This window comes from Lytechinus pictus, chromosome 7 (assembly GCF_037042905.1).
Source record: "Lytechinus pictus isolate F3 Inbred chromosome 7, Lp3.0, whole genome shotgun sequence".
NCBI classification, from domain to species: domain Eukaryota; kingdom Metazoa; phylum Echinodermata; class Echinoidea; order Temnopleuroida; family Toxopneustidae; genus Lytechinus; species Lytechinus pictus.
In genome coordinates this window covers 23557145-23583097 of record NC_087251.1, presented here as the reverse complement: position 1 = coordinate 23583097, position 25953 = coordinate 23557145, and the positions used below count along the sequence as shown (strand labels likewise).

General features: G+C 33.2%; 1 protein-coding gene and 1 non-coding gene across 2 annotated transcripts in view; both read left to right on the top strand.

The window, feature by feature from the left end:
* LOC129265372 (echinoderm microtubule-associated protein-like 6) overlaps positions 1-21605 on the top strand; it is a 39762-nt gene extending 18157 nt beyond the window's left edge. The window contains exons 19-35 of the mRNA XM_064101397.1: positions 92-223; positions 614-879; positions 1288-1483; positions 1981-2101; positions 2389-2479; positions 2802-2931; positions 3573-3845; positions 4469-4689; positions 5255-5412; positions 5751-5865; positions 7000-7188; positions 8119-8291; positions 9218-9380; positions 15937-16040; positions 16393-16546; positions 17051-17151; positions 18118-21605. Coding sequence (XP_063957467.1) covers positions 92-223; positions 614-879; positions 1288-1483; positions 1981-2101; positions 2389-2479; positions 2802-2931; positions 3573-3845; positions 4469-4689; positions 5255-5412; positions 5751-5865; positions 7000-7188; positions 8119-8291; positions 9218-9380; positions 15937-16040; positions 16393-16546; positions 17051-17151; positions 18118-18142 — 2612 coding nt within the window. The 3' untranslated portion in view covers positions 18143-21605. The remainder of the gene's footprint in view (positions 1-91; positions 224-613; positions 880-1287; positions 1484-1980; positions 2102-2388; positions 2480-2801; positions 2932-3572; positions 3846-4468; positions 4690-5254; positions 5413-5750; positions 5866-6999; positions 7189-8118; positions 8292-9217; positions 9381-15936; positions 16041-16392; positions 16547-17050; positions 17152-18117) is intronic.
* Positions 13286-13357, top strand: TRNAR-UCG (transfer RNA arginine (anticodon UCG)). Its single transcript has one exon. It is a non-coding gene; the product is annotated as a tRNA-Arg (tRNA).
* Positions 21606-25953: the final 4348 nt, after the last annotated feature.

The window sequence follows — 25953 nt, the reverse complement described above, 5'->3', positions numbered from 1 at the left end:
GCACATGTGTTTATTCCTTTTTTATGATCATCTAATTGTTTTTTTATTTACTCATAATTGCCACTTTTTTTTTGTGTGTGTGTGTGCTTAGATCCTGGTAAATACCTAGCTGTAGCATCCCACGACAACTATGTGGATATCTACAATGTAATGAACAGCAAGAGGGTTGGTACATGTAAAGGATCATCGAGTTATATCACACATACAGACTGGGATGGTTCAGGTAGGTCTGATATTTATAGCCATCAATCATGCATTGATGTAGGGGAAGGTTAGTGTAGATTTGCATATTAATTAATTCATTTCATAGAAACAAAGTACAAGTTTATTATCCAGAGATTGTGTAAAGTGCTCTCCCTTGTCTCCGACTGTCCTTTATTGCTAAGTCAGAGGATACTATGACCTTTTCTTGTACAAATTACTGATGTGATTTTGACCGAGATTGCTTGAGTATCCGAATCAGATAGACTGAAATGTCATGGAAATTCTGTTGAAAACGTTTGGTTTTATAGGTTCCGCGTTCTATCTAGTACCATCTCTCAGGGTAAAAATGATAGAGTGGATAGATAGCTCTGCATTATTCATCAATTGACTAATTATGTTCATTCTATAGGGAAGCTTGTTATGTCTAATTCCGGTGCCAAGGAGCAGCTGTTTTTTGAAGCCCCACGAGGCAAGAGGCACGCAATACGTAACATGGAGATAGAACGTCTCAACTGGGCATCTTGGACCTGTGTCCTGGGACACACCTGTACTGGTATCTGGCCGGCTAAGAGTGATGTGACTGATGTGAATGCTGGATGCTTGTCACATGACCGTATGACTTTTGCAACGGGAGATGACTTTGGATATGTTAAACTGTTCCAGTGGCCTGTTGTGGTAAGTTATTCTCTGTAAAAGAGTGTACCCATCAAGGCAATCATGAAAACGGTTGAATAAGCTTTGTTTTTTTTAAGGCATTAAAAACATATAAATGGTCCAACATTATCAACTCAACAATCATATGAGTTGAATGCACAGTGTAAATGCTGTACTTATTGCACTTGGATTATTTCACTGATTTTCACATGAATGTATCAGTTGATAAATGCTAAGAGTGTTTTTGTAATCATTCAAGATTATAAATCTTGTGTTTGAAAAGAACTGCAACGTTTTAAATGAGTACCTTTATGAAATAATATATATTTCAAACTTCTACTCTTGTAAATATTATTTGTCGCCTGTTATATTTTATCTTTTTATGATTGTATTTCACTTTAAAATTCATTTTGTATTTTATATAACCAGGGGAAGAATGCGAAGTTCAAGAAGTATGTCGGACATAGTGCCCATGTGACCAATGTGAGGTGGTCGCATGATGATCGAAAGCTGATATCTGTCGGTGGTGCCGATACCTCTGTCATGGTTTGGTCTCGAGAGGGCGTTGGTGAAGGTAACGCATGTGGAGACAGCGATGATTCCGACACAGACTCAGAAGAAGAAGGTGATTTTGTACAATTCATTGAATGCACAAGATATTGGCACTTTAATTATTATGAATGCTGCTGTTATGGTAGTCAAAGATGTTCTTTTAAAAAGTTGATTTGACACTTATTCTTAACACTCATATCTTTACCATAGGAGATGAAGGCCACTCTCATTGAATATTATTTACATTTGCATAATTTTTTTCTCGTTCTGGGTGGTGTTTCATGTTTGTTGTCAACAGTCTTGAGACCAATGCTTCAATGATTTTACTGAAATTGTTAGAGCAGACAATGAAGTTAGTACTGACTTTCATATAACTTTCGTTAACCCCCTAAATGCTATTGAAGAAATGTGCAATTTATAAATGGAACAAATTAATGTACTCAAGTTTTTTTCTGTAGCTTGTTGCATGATGTTTAATGGGTGCAACAATTTTTCTCTGGAATGGACATTCCCATTCATGTGTCTAGTTCTCTTTACATTCAATTTTTTTTCTTTTTCTATTCTGCACAGGTTATGACAGTGATGTTCAACGTGAGAAGGACATGGATTATTCAGCTAAGACGTACACGAGTCCAAGGAGAGAAATGGCTGGAGTCAAACCTCATCTACAAAATGTAGAGAATGATGATATGTAAGCAAAACTTACAAGAGAATTGAATCTCGGAAGTTTGTACTATTATGCATGACTTGACCAACAACTACAATATTTAGGGCATGGATTTTATGTAAGACTTTCTTGTCTCATGCTGCATTTTCTTGATTTTTTTTTTCTTCAAATTAAGTGCCAAAGTGCAAAGTGTGATCCTTAGGTTAAGTAAGAATGTTTGACTGTATCTTAAAATATTTCTTTAGTGGATCTGTTGACAATCCCTTCAGTACAGATAAGTAATTGTTTGTTTTATTTTGATTTCATGACAGGCCTAGTGTAAGCAGGGCGGCAGCCAGGCCTCCTAAAGTTAGGAAGAGTGATGTAGATACAGGCAAGAGGAAAAGGCCTGGCAAAGTCGAGGTAAGTAAGGCGCTGTCTCTAAGTAATTCATTCTTTGCCAACTGTAGCACTTTTTATGTTAATGAATGCGTCTTAACAGATTGACCACTCATCTCTTTAACAATATGAATGATATTTATCAGATAATATCCTAAAATCTGATAAGTAAAGTTTCAAATTTGAATTGTACTGACTTAAACTGAACCATGGACTGTTGAAATTATCTTTATTTTAAATGCAAGATATAAAATTATGTTGTGAAATCTATGCTATACTGCCCTAGAATACTCAAAGTAATATGGTAGTTACTGTTTTTACTCTGTAAATTTTGTACATATTTTAGGAGTTAGTACTTCAGCATATCCATGGCTATAGAGGCTTTGATTGTAGAAACAACCTCCATTACCTCAATGATGGTGCTGATATTGTCTATCATGCAGCTGGAGCTGGCATCGTCCAAAACCTTGAAAAGGGTAAGCTTCCTATGCTTATATAGTACCCTACTTTCACAAAAGGAAGCAAATAACACAAATGTAATTTTCTGTTAAAGCAAAAAATGTGTCTGTCAGTTACATAGATGCCAATGCATTAGTATGATTGTTAATCTATCATATCTCATTGAAGCATTTGTTTTTTTCTGTGGAATATTACCTTCAAGAAGGAATCAATTTGTAAAAGGGAAAACAATTAAAAACTCAATTCTGGTTATTAAAACACCTGTTTCTCAAATTAATTTGGAGCAGTGAGGACTTCTTGTTGGTGTTTATATAATGTGTACTTTACTTATCCTATTTGTGTGTGGGTGCACCATTTATATTTAGTAAGGTTTATGAGCATTCATTGTGATCATTAAATGCAGACAAAACATTTTGTGCAATAAATCAATTTTCTTTTAGAAAAATATAAAACGAACTCTTGATGAAAACTTCATTACTTTAGGTTTTAATTATGATTGATTACTCTTTGAATAAAGATATGTAATGAATGCACAATAACCCTGATGCATTTTCATAGTGATTAGAAAATAGTTTGCAGTACACTTTAGGGCTTGATGTCACTTATATTCTGATTAATCTCATTCCTTTGACATCCAACCTTGACCTTTGACCTACAGGAAGCCAGAGCTTTTACCTTGAGCATACAGATGACATCATATGCCTGACTGTCAACCAGCATCCCAAGTATCCCAACGTGGTTGCGACCGGTCAGATAGGTGAAACGCCTGCGGTCAATGTATGGAATGCAGAAACAAAGGAAACGCTGTCCATCATACGAGGGTTCCACACTAAGGGTGTCTGCTCGGTCAACTTCAGTGCATCGGGGAAGCTACTACTGACTGTTGGCATTGACAAGAACCATTCATTTGCAGTCTGGAGATGGCAAGATGGTAAAGGAAATTCACATTTAAACTTCAAAACTAATATTGAAATACCTATTATAGTTTTCTGTATGCTTGGAATGGTGTATTTTTTCAAAGAAGTTGATTTTTGAAGAACTTTTGAAATTGAAAGGTTCCTCCAGAAGAAAACATTATTCTCTGTAACGAGTCTAATCATCTGTTTAAAGTATCTAATATGTGTTTTCTAAATGGCAATGTATGCCTGACCAGGATATCATGTACTCTATATGAGGATAATCTATATGTCTAGTGGTTAAGACTCTTGTCTTTCAATCTGAAGGACGTAGATTTGATTCCAAGCCATGGCCTATTTTCCTTCAGCAAGAACTTTACCCACATTGTGCTGCACTCAGCCCAGGTGAGGTAAATGGCTACCGGCAGGAAGTAATTCCTCAAAAAGCTTTGCGCACTGAAATCGGTAGACTAGCTTAGCTGGGGTAATATAGGAGCGCGTTGAGCACCTAGCAAGGTGGATATGTGCGCTATGCAAATCCTATATTATTTTTATATGTATAATCTGTGATATGGAATGCCAGACTGCATCTTGATAGAGTGCCATAAAGAATATAACTAGTATATCCTTTATGGTTGCTTCTTGTTGACCTTGATAGGTACTAGGATTGCCAGTGGCGTTGGACACACAAAGAGAATCTTTGTTGCCGAGTTCAGACCAGACTCTGATTCTCAGTTTGTGACTGTTGGTGTAAAGCATGTCAAGTTCTGGACCGTAGCAGGTAGTCAACTCCTGGGCAAGAGAGGATTACTCAAGAGATCTACTACCAATCCACAGGAATCAAAGATGCAAACCATGCTTTCAATAGCGTTTGGAGCAGTAAGTGGGTCATTTGTGATGATACTCATTCTGCTTTTCCTCAGAACTGTTATATCCTATTACCTTTTCATTGGGTATTCAGTAATGATGATTCTGGGCCATCCTTATCCTTGGTCTCATTTTTGGTCCAGAGTCTAAAGAAGACACTTTTTTCATCCATCATTCATCATCTTTTGAAAGGCTTAATCCAGAAATATTTCTGCTGTTCATCTTATTACTTATTTGTTTGTATGTTTTTTGCTAATTCTTTTTCTCCTCTTTATTAACTTCCTTACTTGATAATGTATATGCTTCTTGTGATTTTATTGTAATTTTGGTAGTTTTTTTAATTTCGAGATTAGTGCTCATTTCAACCTCTAAGACTTTGTAGAATATTGTATTTTCAATTAGTTAATGCTGGTAGGAAATGAATGTCAAGATTTATATTTTTTCTCCCCTGTTATAATGATAACATTACTTTCTTTGATTACTTAAAAAAATTGAGTGATGCACAACTACACATTTCATTGGAAAAGAAATATATCCGTATGTATCATTATGTATGTGTATTTTCTTCTTGCCATAGAATGATACAACATACACAGGATCTATGTGTGGTGATGTGTATGTATGGAAGGGTCATATGTTAACTAAAGTAGTTACCAGAGCTCATCAGGATGCGGTATTCACCCTCTACACAACTCTCAAAGATGGACTTATAGTCTCGGGAGGCAAGGAGAAAGCGTAAGTCAGCAATTTGTTTAGAAGGAAAGCGTAAAGTTATCCATACCTATTGGTTTCATCAAGATTATTGGACGTGTTATTTCTGGGTTGGTTGTTTGGTGGGCAAGCTATGCTACATCTATATAGCTGCTTGCTATTATTTGCTTCCACTATTGTGGGTATTGTACTCCTTTATAAGTTAAAAAGAAGAAAAAAAATAGTAATTGCATGTCAGACCAAAATAACTAAAATGCATGATTTCATATACAAGTCCAATACAAATATGTTTTTATTTGAAATGCAATGTTAGCCTTGATAATTGTAATGAAGTCTGTGTTTTTGTGTTTTTCCCTACATAGTGGACGTAGCGGAAATGCGGTGAAGTTATGGGACCAAGACATGAAGAAATGTAGAAATTTTCAACTGAGTACAGGAAACAAGATGGATGTTGTTAAGAGTGTCTGTCGGGCAAAGGTAAGTTTGTACCTGAAACTATCTCTCTTTTGCAGACAAGTTTTACACTATTTGTTTTTCATACGTGCACTTTATGATTTATGTTCATATGTAATGTTTCTATCGTATAAACTATTATGGTATACCACCACATTAAAGATCAACAACTATGAAGAAACCTGATCAAAAAACAATTATTTCATCAAAAATTAGTGAATGTGTCCCAGCTTATACTATAAGTTTTTATTGATTGAATGGTTCCATTAAATAGTATTTAAAGAAAATGATAAATCTTATTAAATCATTTATACATCTTCATTTCTTTAAGATCCCATCTAACAATAATTATGAATTCTTGATAATTAACTTCTGAACAAATGGAACAAAGAAAAGAATGGAATTTAAAATGAATATACTTCTAAACACAAATCAGAACCCATTTTACTTAGCTTTCAAGTTGAAATTCCAATCAGCTTCTTCTTTCTAATCATCTTATTTCTGCATAGGGGCAATGCCATAAAATAATAATCCTTTATTATATATCTGACCTCTATTGTCTAGATTTGTACTTCATTGTCCAGCCATGATAATTCCGGAGCATTACAACAGTTCAAATGAACTTAGTAAACAATTCAAACAGGCATGGTTGCTCAGTTGTAGAGCGTCTGCCTCATGACAGGAGGTCGTGGTTTCAATCCCCAGCCAAGTTATACAAAAGACTTATAAAAATTCAACCTTCTGCCTTCTTGCTATGGTTTCAGTATTTAGATTAGAGAAGGGTAATAATAACATGTTATGTTATGCAGGGTCTGCTGCTAGAGCAGTTTTCTAACTGAAGTGGCTACTCTGGTTAAATAAAAGTTACTATTTTTATTGTTATTATTATTATTATTAACAGAGACGAATTTCGGGAATTTCCCACATAGAGGAGTCTGACATATACTTAATAGAATTGCCCAAAGATAGAACAATGGTGATCAGTGAAATCAACCCTGATGGTAGCAAAGCAAGAACAAGAGAATGACCGGTACTTCATAAGCTACCTTAAAAGCTAGGCTGTTGTGTGTAGGTTCTATCTATTCACTTACAGGCTTAAGTAATCTGAAGTATTTGGTATGAAATGTTCAAGCCGAAATATATGATTTCTCTTGATAGGGAAAGATCTTGCTAGGCACTAAGGAGAGTGAGATATTTGAGATTGATGAAAAGAAAGGAACTGTAACCAATGTAAGTCAAGGGCATGGTGAAGGAGAACTATGGGGTTTAGCATCTCATCCAACCAAGGAAGTATTTGCATCAGCTAGTGATGATGCTACTATCAGGATATGGGATGTTCCTAATAAGGTAAGACCACCAATTAAAAAGGATCCAGACATTTCTTCACCCCCTCTCTTAAGACAACCAATTAGAAAGGATCCAGACATTTCTTCATCCACCCCCTCTTTTTATTTTTTGTCTTGCATGAACGAAGTTCAGCAGAGACCTAGTAATCACTTTTACTGTTAAAAAAGTTTTTGTTCAACTTAATCTCATTTCTTTATTTTTGCATCAATTATGTTCATACTTGGTACATATGATCTTTGGGTAATACCACACATGACCTGATGAGAATGATGGGGTCAAAGGTCATCTAGTGGTCAAAAGGTCAAATCATATGAGGTCATGTTCATATTTTTTGAAGTTTTTTTTTAACTTGCTCTCATTTCTTTATTTCTGCAAAAATTTCTATCACACTTGGTTAAAATGTTTCTTGGGTAATACCACATGTATGTTGTTGAGGAAGGTGGAGTCAAAGGTCAAGTGCTTGTTCAACTTGGTCTCATTTCTTTATCTCTACATCAATTGTGTGTACTTGGTACAAATGATCCTTTTGATAATACCACATGTGTGTTCATGAGGATGATGGGTTCAAAGGTCATCTAGGGGTCAAAAGATCATATTGCATATTTTATTGATCGCAAAATCAGGGAGACTTGTGGTTCGTGAACCACCTTGTCTTTTTCTTCCTTTTCCTTCTCTATCTCCTCTTTCCCTTCTTCTCCTCTCCCCCTCCCACACTCACTTTCACACACAACTCTTTTTCATATAACGTTTTCATTTGCAAGTTGATAGCCTTTTGTGGTTTCTGAGTGATATATTGGAACATAGCATCGAAACAGTCGAGTCCTCATTCTTCCAAAAGACAGGAGTTTTTCTTTTCCTGAACTTCTATTTTTAAGAAAGGTAAAGAAAACATGCAGTTGATATGTATTTGCCTCTTTTTTGCTCTTATAGAAAATGTTGAACAAGGCGGTAATTGGTACTCCAGCCAGGTCAATAGCATACAGTCCTGATGGTGAGAAGCTAGCAGTTGGTCTTAAGAATGGAGAGTTTGTCATCTTGACTGTAGCTACACTTGAGATGTGGGGAAGGAAGAGGGACAGGAGTAAAGCTATTCAAGACATCAAGTAAGTAGGATAATTCAAGAAAATCCAACCATATTTTAATGGACTTTATTCAAATGATACTTACAGAAATAGGAGTACATTGTAGCCAAGGGTGATATTGCCTGTTCCATTCCCCCTAAATAACTACTTTTCCTATCAAAAGGGATGTTTCACATATTCTATTTGTGATATTGGAATGGTAAGAACAGTTGATGAAAATTTGTGTGAATACTTCATGTTAAACATTGTAGAATGTACACATAGACTTGGTGGTTTGGTAATGTGGTAAGGAGAGAGGTAACGCTATTGCTATTGGAATGAAATCCTGTGGGAGACCCAACAAATCCTTGGGGCTGTTTCATAAAGCCGTTCATCAGTTACGCATGAATTTGCAAACAAATCTATGCTTGAGTGGTTACCCTTTCTTGTGCTAAAGTCCCTTTTTAGCTGACTTAGCACCGAAGATCTCCTTGCGTAAAGATGTGCGTAGCATTGCAAACAGCTTTATGAAATGCCACTCTTTATGAAAATGAAAGTCCATGTTTTATTGTTCGAAATACAAATCTGAATCAATAGTTATTCTTTCCCAATTGATCGTGGGCCGTCAGCCACTGTGCAGCACCAGATCAACTAAGCGCTATCCCTTAAATGTTGAATGCCAAACAGGGTAGTAGCAACTCCCATCTTTTACTTCGTTTGGTCTAATGCGGCCGGGGTTTGAACTCCCGGTTGTGAGACGGACGCTCTACCAACTGAGCCAACAAACATATACTGTAATAATGATAAATAATGATGATGATGATCATAGTATCAAATCCCAAACAGTGAGACAAAAGGTCTCTGAATGCTATACATGATGATAAGAAAATATCATGCTATGATAAAATACAACAGACTTTATTGTTATTCTTTAAATTATGTCACAATTTCCATGTTTTCTTGCATAGGTTTAGTCCAGACTCTAAGTACCTTGCTGTGGCATCAGATGATGGCAGTGTTGACTTTTATGACATCAGCGCAGGGTCTGCACTGTCGAGGGCAGGCTTCTGTAAAGGCATCTCTAGCTTTGTAATACAACTTGACTTCTCAGCAGATAGCAAGTATATACAGGTAGGATGCATAGATATAGCATAAATATAATAATCTAAATGGGAATCCAACCTTGGTACTAAAATAGCTTGTGTGAGAAGAGAGAAAAAAACAAGGATTAAAAACATGTTGATTGTTTGGAAGAAGTTAAGAAGTAATAAGAAAGTTATTTTCTGTATAAAAATAAGATCATTAAGACTATTTAAATCTCAAAGTAGCAACTTAGTAGATTTGGAATTTGTGGTTTTTCTGATCAAACTGATTCAATAAATGCCAGTTGTGGTAACGATCTGAAATGAGTTCGAACAGAATCCTATAAAATGATTCCAAATTATTTATATGTATGAATAAAAATTTGCCAAATGATGATGAAATAGGCATGGCATTTCACCTAATTGTCTTTTTTTTTCCAAACAATAATTAAACAGTATCCCACATATGCTTACTTGTGATGGTGATCTCCTCTGTGGTCACTTTTTAGCTTAGATTTCATGAGTTGTGTTTATATAATAAACCAGATCTAGATCTACTATGATGTAATGACAATTGACCTTGATTTTACAGACTTTCCCCATGAATTCAGGGTTTGCTGTAATCACTTTCCTTTACCTTGAAGCAAAGTTTTTTTTTTTTAATGGAGAAAGATCAATTAATCTCAAATCATAATGTTTAATATGATAATTACTGTACTATGAAAGAACCCTTTTCACGGTGCATGGAGGATAAAGTTTTTCATACGAGTCAGGAAATTGGATGTGCCCATTACTTGTAACATGTTGAATCCTACATCGTCTGAGCTTTCAGGTGTTATGCAAAGCGTGTGTTAATACAAAACTAGGTCATGCATTGATATGCCTCACTTAGAAAATGTAATGTTTAAAGAAACCATGGATTTTGAATGGGTAATAGTTTCAAGTATTCTTTTAAATATAGAACACTAACGAACTCGCTTGTGACTCACAAATGATAGCCTTCATTTTATATATGTCATGTATCCCAGTTTATTCTGTTTTTATCCTTATTCTAAGAATTTCTTGTGCCTTGAAACCATGAGCCATATTTTTTGAAATCCCAGCACACATAGTAAGATTTAATTGTAACAAGACATAATGAAACCCTCCAACAGCATCATTTTATGTGGAAACACCATGACATTCTAAATATACATTGCTTCAAGTAGGAGTTCTTTTGGTCATTTTTCTCTGCACATTGTATCTATATTTAATGTTACCATAAAGTCACAAAAAAAAAGAAATAGTAACTAGATTTAAATTCATCATACGAACGAATTAGGTGGTCTGTCGTATAGATAGATAAAAAGAAAATAATATTTAAACAAATATTAGATTGAAAGATAGATAGAGAAACAGACATACATATTCAAACAGATACATATAAGATAGATAATTATATATATAGATGGATGGATGGAGAGATAAATGATAGTTGGTTATATTAATAAATATAGATAGACAGACAGATATATAGATAGATAGATAAATAGATAGAGAGAGATGAGACAGACAGACAGACAGATAGATTGATTTAGAAAGATAGATATATTCAAACAGATAGATATATATTAGATAAATAGATAGATAGATAGATAGATGGAGACAGGCAGATAGATGGATAGGTAGATAGACATATTTAAACAGATATATATATATATATATATATATATATATATATATATATATATATATATATATATATATTCATAATTATTATTATCTACCCCCCCAAAAAAAAAAAAAAAAAGCAGAAAATTTTGATTGGGCAAGTCATGTCACTTACCACTTACCTCACTTCATAATATGATAATAGAAATGTAGCTTACTTGTAGTTCATTATGACGTCATTAAGTTTTACTTACGCGTTGTATTTTTTGCACATTCGCATTAGACTGTACAATACTTCTAAATTGAACAATAACCTATGGGATATTCATCAGTTATGGTCCTTACTTATCTCTCATATTGAACAGGCAATTGATGCAGATGAAAATGTGTGTTTTTATTTTACAGAATTTCCCCATGAAATCAGGGTTTGCTGTAATCACTTTCCTTTACCTTGAAGCAAATTTTTTTTTTAATGGAGAAAGATCAATTAATCTCAAATCATAATGTTTAATATGATAATTACTGTACTATGAAAGAACCCTTTTCACAGTGCATGGAGGATAAAGTTTTTCATACGAGTCAGGAAATTGGATGTGCCCATTACTTGTAACAAGTTGAATCCTACTTCGTCTGAGATTTCAGGTGTTATGCAAAGCGTGTGTTAATACAAAACTAGGTCATGCACATGCCTCACTTAGAAAATGTAATGTTTAAAGAAAACATAGATTTTGAATGGGTAATAGTTTCAAGTATTCTTTTAAATATAGAACACTAACGAACTCGCTTGTGACTCACAAATGATTGATAGCCTTCATTTTATATATGACATGTACCCAGTTTATTCTGTTTTTATCCTTATTGTTGTTATTGAAATTGAAATTGAAATGGTTTATTAAGAAAACTTCATCGCAGCCGAAGGCTGAATTGCAAAATTCTGTACAAGGTAAAATACAAAATATATACAATAACAGTGACTATAACAAAATGACATGTAAAAGTAATAAAATAAATGTTATATGTTGAAATTTAAGAAAGGAGAAGAGTAGAATAGTTTTATACATGGGATAAAAGTAATCTTGGATAGTTGTAACAACAGTATGATTCTGTGGGGATAAAGTCAGTAATTCATAAGCTTGCATGAATGAAATAAGTAACAGAAATTATAAACAAATGGCATTTCTTTAAAGAATTGAAGATGAAATATAACTGTGCCGTATAAGGGGGAAAATGACGATAAGGTTGGTAAAACTGCTTAAAGGGATTTTGTCAATGAGATAGGTGCATTTCACCTGGCTTACAAGGAAATAAGAGATATCATAAATCTAATGATTGATTAAATAATTTCTGGTTGTACATGTATAAACATGGAATTAGCATATTAAACGATTATACCAAGATGGGGAAAAAACAACTATATTCTAAGAATTTCTTGTGCCTTGAAACCATGAGCCATATTTTTTTTATCCCCAGCACACATAGTAAGATTTAATTATAACAGATGACATAATGAAACCCTCCAACAGCATCATTTTATGTGGAAACACCATGACATTCTAAATATACATTGCTTCAAGTAGGAGTTCTTTTAGTCATTTTTCTCTGCACATTGTATCCATATTAAATGTTACCATAAACAAAAAAAAAAGAAATAGTAACTAGATTTAAATTCATCATACGAACGAATTAGGTGGTCTGTCGTATAGATAAAAAGAAAATAATATTTAAACAAATATTAGATTGAAAGATAGATAGAGAAACAGACATACATATTCAAACAGATACATATAAGATAGATAATTATATATATAGATGGATGGATGGAGAGATAAATGATAGTTGGTTATATTAATAAATATAGATAGACAGACAGATATATAGATAGATAGATAAATAGATAGAGAGAGATGAGACAGACAGACAGACAGATAGATTGATATAGAAAGATAGACATATTCAAACAGATAGATATATATTAGATAAATAGATAGATAGATAGATAGATGGAGACAGGCAGATAGATGGATAGGTAGATAGACATATTTAAACAGATATATATATATATATATATATATATATAAATGTGTAAGGTTATACATGTACAACAGCTTTGGCAACTCTTTTATTTAAATCTTTCTCCCATATGTGTACTGTATCAAAGCAATAGCTTTGATCCAGCTAAAGCATGGCAGCTTGTCATTGTTCGAAACCCACCTTCACCCGACAAAGGAAATTATAATGGGTATAGTGTCGAAAATCTGTCTATCTGACGGTCAATCGGATCGGGGTCGCCCTAGCCACTAACCCGTCTCTGTGGTCTAGTGGTTAAGGCACCGGCGTTCGAAGCTTGGGGCCCGGGTTCGATTCCCGGCAGAGACATTTTTTCGGCCTCACCAATTTTTCCAAAGGGTAGATAGCTCTGGGGAACCTTGATTTTAATAAGCTACGCCTACCATTGTTCTCTTCATCCATTTCTTTACAATATATATATATATATATATATATATTCATAATTATTATTATCTACCCCCCCCCCCCCCAAAAAAAAAAAGCAGAAAATTTTGATTGGGCAAGTCATGTCACTTACCACTTACTTCACTTCATAATATGGTAATAGAAATGTGGCTTTCTTGTAGTTCATTATGACGTCATTAAGTTTTACTTACGCGTTGTATTTTCTGCACATTCGCATTAGATTGTACAATACTTCTAAATTGAACAGCAAGTTTTGAACAGTAACCTATGGGATTTTCATCAGATATGGTCCTTACTTATTTCTCATATTGAACAGGCAATTGATGCAGATGAAAATGTGTGTTTTTATTTTACAGAGTCTCCATGAAATCAGGGTTTGCTGTAATCACTTTCCTTTACCTTGAAGCAAATTCCTTTTTTTTATGGAGAAAGATCAATTAATCTCAAATCATAATTATTAATATGATAATTACTGTAGTCTGTACTATGAAAGAACCCTTTTCACGGTGCATGGAGGATAAAGTTTTTCATACGAGTCAGAAAATTGGATGTGCCCATTACTTGTAACATGTTGAATCCTACATCGTCTGAGCTTTCAGGTGTTATGCAAAGCGTGTGTTAATACAAAACTAGGTCATGCACATGCCTCACTTAGAAAATGTAATGTTTAAAGAAAACATAGATTTTGAATGGGTAATAGTTTCAAGTATTCTTTTAAATATAGAACACTAATTAACTTGCTTGTGACTCACAAATGATAGCCTTCATTTTATATATGTCATGTATCCCAGTTTATTCTGTTTTATCCTTATTCTAAGAATTTTTGCTTTGAAACCATGAGCCATATTTTTTTAAATCCCCAGCACACATAGTAAGATTTAATTGTAACATGACATAATGAAACCCTCCAACAGCATCATTTTATGTGGAAACACCATGACATTCTAAATATACATTGCTTCAAGTAGGAGTTCTTTTAGTCATTTTTCTCTGCACATTGTATCCATATTAAATGTTACCATAAACAAAAAAAAAGAAGAAATAGTAATAATAATAAATTGGTGCTTATATAGTGCACAATCAATTAAAACTGCTCTATGCACTATACATATACAAATTACTCTCCAATATTACAATTACACTACAACAAAGATAAGTTTTGTTTTCAGATGTCTTTTAAATGATTCGAATAATTAAGTTATATAGTTATCTATTGATAAAAAGTTTCATTCTAAATTTACCTTGTCCTGGTATTTCTAGTATGAGTTAATGTGAAGGATGATTTTTGTCCACTGTATGTTAGATCTATACCACATTCATTTGAATTCCTTGATAAAGATTGCAGTGTACTATTTTGAAAAAAATGAAATTGATTGAAGTGACATTATCATTTATGTAAATGATATTTTTATGTTTCTGAGAAACATTACTCCTATGAAAGACACTTAAATTGTTGAATATAATGTATTCTCTTTCTATTACTTTCCATCTACCTCTTTCATTGTGCTACCAACATACTATGTAACTATTAGTTTATTAATATATATTTATCATATTTTCAGTCTAAGCAAATTAGATTCTTCATTCTTTATTAGATCCCTTGTCTCTTACTTGTATTTGAGTCAGCAGCAATCACTTTGCAAGAATTATACATTTCTAGGGGTTTACAAGTTTTATAAATTTGGCATAGTCCATGGAGTGCCAATCTGACTATTCATCGGATTGATACTGCATGCAAAACTATGGAAACTTGTTCATTCTTTATCATATCTATCATGATATTTGATGATGGTGTCAAGAGATGTAAATGAAGATATTAATGACACACAAGATTATGGAAAGAAGGAGGATGAGGATGATGATGCACCTGCCTGTGGTAGTGGAGGTGATGATGATGATGAGTCTTGAACATGGTGATGAGATAGATTTAAAAAGTAATTATATTATATTGGATGGCTCAGAATGGAATACCAGAGATATGCTAAGAGTTAGGGCATTGCAAATCGCAGATGAGTGGAATATTGGCCCTTATATTTCTATAAAGCCTTCCAATTCATAATTATTATTATCTACCCCCCCCCCCCAAAAAAAAAAAAAAAGCAGAAAATTTTGATTGGGCAAGTCATGTCACTTACCACTTACCTCACTTCATAATATGATAATAGAAATGCAGCTTACTTGTAGTTCATTATGACGTCATTAAGTTTTACTTTACGCGTTGTATTTTTTGCACATTCGCATTAGACTGTACAATACTTCTAAATTGAACAGCAAGTTTTGAACAGTAACCTATGGGATATTCATCGGATATGGTCCTTACTTCTCTCTCATATTGAACAGGCAATTGATGCAGATGAAAATGTGTGTTTTTAACGCATCGCTAAAACACTCTTTATAGATAATAATAGATTTTCTATACTTGATATTTTCTTTTTATTGAATAACTTATTTTCTTTGATCTCTCTCATTTTTGTGTGCACCAGATTGGTACTGGGACCTATCAACGGTTAGTCTACACTGTACCAAGTGGGAAACCTGTTACAGAGAGCTCAGATATCCAGAATATCACATGGGCTACATGGACCAGGTATGTTGTTTGTCAAAGTTCATCAGAAATTTATTTAAAAATTGTTTAGCTACATTTGAAATAATTCATGAATGAACCTGATTTAAAAAAATGGTTTGGGATCTTGTTTGGGAAATTATTAGGTTTTTTTGTATGGTCCTGACTATTTTTACTACTTATCTTAGAAAACTTGAGTCTTACAGCAGCTTATTTGACATTTTGTATGTATTAAAAGATACATACCAAGCAAAATGATAACTAAAATATATAGAAAAGAAACAGCATTCTGATTCACCAGAGTTAGACCCGAGTTAAGAATAAGGACCTGTTGTATGTTCTTATATTGTGTTTCAATCACATTCTTCATTGACAGTGTAATTGGTCAAGAGGTCGTTGGTGTTTGGCCAAGGAATGCAGATAAGGCGGATGTTAACTGTGCTATAGTCAGTGGTCAAGGCAATGCAATAGCAACAGGAGATGATTTTGGCTTTGTAAAACTCTTCAATTTCCCATGCTCAGAGAAATATGTAAGTGTATAAATTATTCTTTATTTGATACTCTTTGTAGAAAGAGATTAAATCTCAATCAGATATGAATGTAGGTACAAATGAATAATTAGAGTCCACTTGAATTCTATTTGAAATATCCATTTATAAGAATGAGTGTTGTATTTGATACTGGGCTTGTGGGGAATAAAGAAGATATGGATCTGTATTTTCATTCTTTCAGACAGTCATTTCAAATGCCAATGAGTTACTGATTATGTGTTCGAATATTGAATATATTTACTGTGGCATATCATTGAACTTGAACTTGTATTTTCATTCTTTCAGACAGTCATTTCAAAAGTCAGTGAGTTACTGATTACATGTTTCAATATTGAATATATTTACTGTGACATATCGTTGAACTTGTTAGGTTTAAATGATTGGATAACTATTTGAAAAGGTTGTATGATTTATACTAATGTATTTAGATTATCATGATAATGTTTATGTTGATTATGAGTTCATTTCAATTTGACATTCCAGGCATCTCACAAGAAGTATGTTGGTCATTCTGCACATGTTACTAATGTGAAGTTCATCTATGATGACAGGCATCTAGTTAGCACCGGAGGTGACGATTGCTGGTAAGTAGTTCTCATACACATCAATCTATGGATTCCTGCTTTTCAAATATAGTGGTTGCCATAGAAACTACCAATTGATTTTTTTGTAAATAACAAGAATCCATTGTAGCTGATTTTCCTAATGCAAGTAGTATCCTAGATAGTTTAAATATCTTACTTGTGAGAATCAAATTGATTTATCCCTTTCCTCCTACCTGTTTGACTTATGAAGCAAGGTATTGGCATGTGTATACTAAATTTAAAAAGTAAATCAGCAAACCTAACTAGGTTTGTTCTGAGTGTTGCGTCATGGTAACGTTGTTATAAGGTTTTTTTTTGTTTTACCGGTATATGAAAAAAAATGTCATAATCATCATATTTAGCAATATATGCTTTGACTTAGTAATGATTAAAGAAAAAAGGTACTGAGAATGAACAAACATATACACAGGGATGTCAAGGATATATTGAGAACATAGTGTGAGACATTGATGATTAATTTTATAGGTAATGATGATAATCTTATTTCATTGTCATTTGTTATTGAGTGTTTTAAAAAGTTTTAAAAGTCTCAAATGGCGCTGAATAGAAAGACAACTTGGAATATAAGATTATAAGTTTTTATGTTCCCAATGTATCAGGGGAGCTTTTCATGAAAAACATAGTGGATGGTTTTCACTGACAACTGTTATAAGCTACTGAAATCATTGCATTTCATTGGCTCAGAGCAAACATAGTCAAAATAAGTTGAAATAACCCAATCTTTCATGAAACACTTCCCAGATATATTATTGTTGTAGAAACATATATTTCATAGAAAGGTATGGCATCAGTGTTTCATCATAGGCCATAATTTTATACACTTCATCTTGAAGATGGGTGTATTAAATAGGAGGAATATTTTTATTTTTTAATATGATATAAATATATTTTAAGAGGAGAAGCTTATATTTACTTGTTTAATTTTTATTCTTCTCATTTCTCCAGCTTGTTTGTTTGGAAATGTAGGTGAGATTAGATCATTAGCCTTGAGATCCACTCTTCAATGCAGGGTTTCAGACAATTCAAAGAATATCTTCAATGATGCATTTAAAAAAGGATATTTTCCTGTATCGGAGAAGCCATCAACAGTTCAGTGTCCTTCAAATTATCATGTTGTTCTAAAAGTGCGGAATCTTTAATGTTGGTTTACATTTTGTTTTTCCTATTGTATATGGTGTACAGTTCTGTCACAATTGTGTTTATAGACAATTGTTGTTGTATTTTGTGCCAAAAGCATTGTCAAAAATCATTCTCAACTTCAGTAAGTTATGGATGGAGGTAGATAAATCAAATCGAAAACAATTTGTACTATGTTACCTCATGATTTTTAATAGCATGATATGATAGGTATGTTCTTAATCACCCCCCTCAATCTGAGTTTGAATGGTTATTATTTCATAATTTTACATTTTATGAGTAATAATCAATGCATGCTTTGTAAACATGTTTTGTTGGTTGAAATGATTCCCCAATTGTTCATGTGAATATGACTTACAGAATATTGCATTAATTTAGGATATGGGTCAGGCCATAATGACAAAAAGTTGCATTGTTTCAAAATTATTCAAGTTCAGTCACTGAGTTACTGAGCAGCTGACAAGATTTAACTCTACTCAAAAGAAATATGTTCTTTCTTGACCTTTGTAACTTTTCGATTTGTAGCTTAATCTATATTTTGAAACTGCTCATTTTCTGACGGTATAATCAAACACAGAGGATATCATTTTAAAGAGGTTTGATTAATCCAAGCACGCATTGATTGTTACTGTGAGAAAGAGTAATAGTCAGACATTCAAATATTTTTTTATAGGAGCATTAATAGTCTCTTGTTAATTATCTTGATTGTTTATTTTTTGTAAAAAAAAGAGAAGATTTCTTATGCACCCACCCTCTTCCTTTCACCCCAAGGAAAAGTTTCTTAGATTTATGGTAACTTTGCCATCCAAGGTTACAACTATGGTAACAGAGCTCATTAACCAATTAAAATCAAAGTTTCTATGGTAGATAATTACTTTACCCTTCAAGGTTTTATTTAGTAGGACTATGCCCCCTTGTAAAATCATATTAGAAAATGATTTTACAATGTCTTCCAACAAACACTTGAATGTATACTATCTATTTCTTGTTCATGAGGATGAATCAGATTTTTTCAACCATTCTTTTCTTGAAATCAAACAATGTCGATTGATGGAGATATATACAAGATTCATTCCATGATACATTATCTCTCTTTTTCATAGCATTTGATGTATTGCAGACTTTGTACAAGATTGTAGATATGGATGTCTATATGCCTTCATTCAGAGTTCTATCATTCAGTAAATCTGCCAAGATTCTGGTTCATAACATTTGAAGCATTTGTTATGGTGTCAACACATGTTCTTTATGTTATCTGTACAACAGTCATAATAGGGATTATGGTATTTTCAGGTTAAAAAGTAAGATTGAAATATATGGAGAAGAATTTAAACAGAAAATATATTTTGTGCCTTACAAATTCAATGATGGTTTGTATTATAAAGTGTAGATTTCTAGAAACATGACACAAGATATATAAACAGTGATTGTCTTGCTCAAAAACCCACAATTAGTCAGGATTTTCTGTAAAGAGTCAATAGTAATTTTGGCTTCAAAATCAGTATGTAGACAATATCCCTATTTGAAAGAGTGACTTATATTTTACCTGCTTTCAAAATATGATGCTGTGAAAGCATTTTCAATCACTATGCACTTTTTTTTCTACTCATAGTGAAAGGTAAAAGCTCTAACTTCAAGCTATATTTCTTTCAGAAATACTCCTAAATTGGTTCAATTCAATCTTTCATACTGTATATAAAAATCTCAAATTCATTTTCGCCATTTAACTTATTGTTGGTATAGAGCTAGGTATGTAAATATACTAATTTGTGACCTGTTCTTAAAAACTTGGGAAAGTTCAATTGTTATGAGCATATGTAAACGTAGCTTTGTATTTAGTAAGGATTATTCTGTTAATTAGAATTACAATTGTCCGTTATGAAGATAACTTGCCCTCACACAGAAGTTAGTCCATTAGGACCACATGTAAATCTGGTCTGAATGACTCCCCTAGTTCTATTTCTAATTTTAGTTAATCCATTATCGGAGACGTACGATTTGAGATATCCTTGTAACTTGAGAAGATTTTGAAATTGCATAGATTATCCTCAAATTGCCCAGTATTTAAAATTCTTTACAGGCATTTTTCATATCATGTGAATTGACAATCAGATTTTTGTTTTAAAAAAGTACTGCTTGTTTCTCATTTCACAATATACTTGAATGTATTCTGGTTTGAATGTTGGTTCTTTCCATTTTTCGTCTGTTTATGTCTTTCATAGACCATACCAAATTGATAAAGGCACATAAGTATTTCATATTGAACAAATTATGTGTAGTTCTTTTGAATGTTAAAAAAATAAATGGGAATATCAGTTCTAAGAATGAGCTGTGCAACTGAATAGTTGAATAGAATTACTGTTTTGTCGTTAAGTGCTTTTTTAATGCTTCTTCAAACTTATATTGCCATTCTTCAATCATGTAAAGTATACATTTTAAAAATAATTCTACTAATTTTTTAATTCTACTAATTCTTGTCTCAATTTTTATTTTCAATTCTGATTCAATTTTACTTTTGTTGAAGTATGATACATTTTGTGGTACACAGCAAAAGAGAATGATATGGATGTGGATATAGGCATATTATAAATGTCCAAGAGACTGTTTCATAAATCTGTCTGTAAGTTATGTACAACTTTATATGCAACTGGTGACCCTTTCTTGTGCTTTGGTCTCCTGTCCTGTCCTGAATTTTATAATGAAATGAATCTGATTTGGCACGCAAGAATAGGTCACCAGTCGTGCATAAAACCAGTTTTATAAAACACAACCCAGATATGAAAATGTTGTGAAAGAGAAAGAATACTGGATTACTGTGGTCTGCAAACATCATCTCAGAAATGCACTAGGAATGTTGTAATCTACACACTGAAATGTACACCAATCAATGAGAGAAAATGCTACCTTATCTGCACTGACTGCCAATTTGTGTTGAAGTTAAAAAGAATGATAATTTTTTGCCCAAAAGGCACTGGCAATGCTTCTTGGCTGGAAAAATGATCCCATTCTGGCACTTCGTCACCGCGTGGTTGCATGGCATGTATTTTGTTTAATGACACCCCACCCCAATCTCTGGTACCAGTCAGACAGTGTACATTATGAAAAATATGTTTAATTGCTCTTGTATGGATTTGATTAATATTTTGAACAGAATGTCTGTATTTGTATCACATTTTATTCTTCACATTTTAGGTATTTGCAGATGTTGTGGCTTCCAATGAAGTCTAAGCCAAGCAAAGGCATCATACATACCTTTAAAGCAATGAAAACAGATGATCTATTAAATATGAAAACTATTGAAGCTTTCAAGGGTTTTTATTAAAGTAAAGAGAATCATGTTCATCCATATAAGGTATCACTACATTAAATTAATTTTTGTTAGCAATGTTGGATCCAAAGTGCACTTATGAAATGTTGTGTAAATCTGAGCATTTCATATTTGGTCAAAAAAGTATTGTAAGCATAAAAATAGAAAGTCATGAAAGAATGTGGTGAGAGCTTCTTACATTATGGATTATTCGCATAAATAATTCTTTATTTTGTGACTCGGATCCTCGGCAGAAATGTTGCTCCATCCTATCCTTCATATGTTGCGGCTTGTTTGTAGATAAACAATATGCTCTCATTTTATGTGCGCTATCATTTTTGTTAATGAATCATTCTTTTGTGACAAAAAATGAACAATGCTTTGCTTTTGGTAGATGGTGCACAATTGTTGTGTTGAGTACAGCATCCTGGCTGATCTATTACATATCCAGTATGCCTCAGTCTGAGGTTTACATGAACTGGGTTTTGCCTAGGTGCATTAGTAAAAGTACCATAATATTGCAGTATTGGCGTATATGAGGAGATTAATAGGTTCAACTTTAAATGTGTGTTTCTTTGGGGGGGGGGGGGGTTTCTCCCCAGTAAAATGTTTTCTCTTTGAGCTCTATGGGCTGCTTGATAATATTATTTTATACTTCTGTTTTTATTTTAATTTTTTGTATTGTTTTACGAAGTTTCCTGGAGAGAACTGTCTTGAAAATTTGACATTGTAATGCCTTTTTATTTGTAGTTCAGGGTGTCTCTGGATATCTGAAGTACAACTGCTGAAGTGAATAGTTTCACTCTGGTCTTTTTTTATTTTTATACTTTCTTACATCTTGTAAATTTTGAATAATGTAGATACATTTTATATTTCAATTATACTGGCATGAAAGTATTACATATAATTAGATAGTATTAGTAGAAGTACTTATGTATTGTGCTGCATATAGATTAGATTTTTTTTCTACTAGGTTATTACCATACGCATTCTAACTGAAATGAACTTTTGTTGCAATTGTCAGCATTCCTCAGAAGGTAAAGTATTGATGTTCTGAACACGCATTTGATGAAGCTTATGTTGTAAAAATATGAGAAAAAAGGAAAAAATTACAAAGGTTGTAATGTCAATATGAAAATATAAAGAAGGAGTATCACATCATGATGGCACTAGATTTTTTAACCCTTTGTAAATGAACACTATTTGATCTTGGTTTTAATACACATTTTCATAAATCTTTAATATCCCAGGTTTTCTCTCGCACAGGACCCAATATCGTGCTGTTATGAAATAGAGATTAATATGAACTGTATATCAGTGTCATTAAATTCTGGACAACTTAACAATTTCGTAATGGTTAAGATACACATTGTCTTGTAATCAACATCCAAAGTGTTAATTTCATTCAGTTTTTAAAAACAATATTGCATAAAATGTCATGTTACATATATTTCCAAGACTAGATGTATATTGAAGCAATTCATTGATTTTAAATGGTACAATCTGGACTTAATCATTAAGTCATATTAAATAACTTTTCATAAAAATATGGTGTCTCTTTGGCATTTTTTTTCCATCTTTGATTGGGGAAAAGGTGTTGCTATTATTCAAAGTTATTTTTACAGTTAGCTGCCAGTTGGTTCACTAATATTTAAGAACAACTTCACCCCAACAACATAGAAAAAAAAAAGCACAACATTCCTTGTAAAATGCAAAGTAATTTTTTTAATTTCCCTTATCAAAACTTACCCATGCTATATTCACATCATGTGTAGTATTCAAATTTGGGAGCCAATAGGGTTGCACATATACTGCCGTACTTTGGCAAAAGGAAGCAAGTCACAAAAGTATCATTTGTTGTAAATGAGCAGTGTGTGTTCGTCATTTACATAGGCGTCGATGCAATTAAACAGCAAATTTTCTTCAATATCTTTCCATAGAACGATCATTTCTTCCTCAAATTTAGCCTGAACGTGCAACGTACAAAGGGTGTTTCAGAAACAACAATAACTCAAATTTGACTGATATGTCACTTGCTTCCTTTTGCCAAAGTTGGGTATTATAATGGGGTACTCCAAGCTAAATATAATATGAATTGAACAGATAATTTTTTTTTTAAATGAACAACACACAAATTTGATCAAAAATCGGACAAGGTATATTAAGTTATGACATTCTAAAGAATTTACTTCATAGATTATTTTCAGCCTGGAGTACCCTATTGATTGATAGATATCACTTTTAATAGACTTGTCAAAGAAAATTTTTACAAAATCAAAATAAATTGTAATAATTTTATAATTTCCATAAGGAATTTAACCATGTTGAATGTTACATTATTGGACGAAAAATTGAACATTTTATATTTTATGTAATAAAATATAAAGAAATAGTATTTCACCATTGACTCTCTAATTTGAAAACCTATTTTGTGAAAGCAAGCAAAACTTTTTTTTTAAGTCTATCATATGGATATTTTGTATTTGATTTTGGCAAAATTTTCAGTGTTATGCTGGTTAATTTTTCTCCCTTTTTGTCTCACCTGCATAGCAGAGTGAGACTATAGGCGCCGCTTTTCCGACGGCGACGGCGGCGGCGGCGGCGGCGGCGACGGCGGCGTCAACACCAAATCTTAACCTGAGGTTAAGTTTTTGAAATGACAGCATAACTTAGAAAGTAGATGGACCTAGTTCATGAAACTTGACCATAAGGTTAATCAAGTATTACTGAACATCCTGCCTGAGTTTCATGTCACATGACCAAGGTCAAAGGTCATTTAGGGTCAATGAACTTAGACCATGTTGGGGGAATCAACATCAAAATCTTAACCTAAGGTTAAGTTTTTGAAATGTCATCATAACTTAGAAAATATATGGACCTAGTTCATGAAACTTATACATAAGGTTAATCAAGTATCACTGAACATCCTGCTTGAGTTTCACATCACATGACCAAGGTCAAAGGTCATTTAGGGTCAATGAACTTTGGCCGAATTGGGGGTATCTGTTGAATTACCATCATAACTTTGAAAGTTTATGGATCTGATTCATGAAACTTGGACATAATAGTAATCAAGTATTACTGAACATCCTGTGCAAGTTTTAGGTCACATGATCAAGGTCAAAGGTCATTTAGGGTCAATGAACTTTGGCCAAATTGGGGTATTTGTTGAATTACAGCCATAAATTTGAAAGTGTGTTGGTCTAGTTCATAAAACTTGGACATAATAGTAATCAAGTATCACTGAACATCCTGTGCGAGTTTCAGGTCACATGATCAAGGTCAAAGGTCATGTAAGGTCAAAGAACTTTGGCCACGTTGGGGGTATTAGTTGAATTGCCATCATATCTCTATAAGTGTATTGGTCTAGTTCATAAAACGTGGAAATAAGAGTAACCAAGTATCACTGAACATCTTGTGCGAGTTATAGTAGTTTTCAAAATCAGCACTGCTGCTATATTGAATCGCGTGATGCAGGTGAGACGGCCAGAGGCATTCCACTTGTTTCAATAAAGTCTGCTGTTAGGGTGTCACCAAAGCAAATACCATAGAACCATGTAAGGTTCAAACTCAATGGTCGTGATAGGGATGAATTAAACATAAATATCAGTTGTGATAACAAAAAATACGAGTTTGAACAGAATCCAATATATGACTACCAGTGTTTATATGTATGAATAAAAAATAAGTGCCAAATGATTGTGGTAGAAAATGTGTCATTGCTGAGAAATTGACAAAACTCATAAGCATGGTATTCCACCAAAATGTCTGGTCTTTTTCACTCAGTAACAGTACACTGCTCCTACATGTGCATATCTGTTTTGGTGATGTCCAATGTGGTCATTTTTAAGCTTTTACTTCATGATTTTGCAGATTTAGGTTTATGAAAATAAACCAGATATATAGCTAACATGATATGATCACAATCAACCTTGATTTTACACTTTCCCATAAAATCAGTATTCAGTGCAACTACATTCCTTTACCTTCAACTTTTTTTAGTAAAAAAAAAGGAAATGTTTGTGTCCGACAAAATGAGAGGTATAACCAACAATAGCTGATTTTTTTGGGGACAAAATGGAACTATCTAAAAAGCAACAAGTAATCAATGTTTGCCTTGAGCATGCAGCTATTATTTGAGCACTCAGCAGGCAAATTGCATGGGTGGCCCAATGCAGGAACATGGGGTGGTTTCAGACCACCTTGATGTTCATCAGTTCCAGGTATTTTCTGATCGGGGAAAATACCAGGTAATTTCAAATTTTTAGCTGTGAAAGCAAATTTTGAGTAATCTTCCCGAAAGAAAATAACTGCTAAATAATGGGGACTTGCCAAAA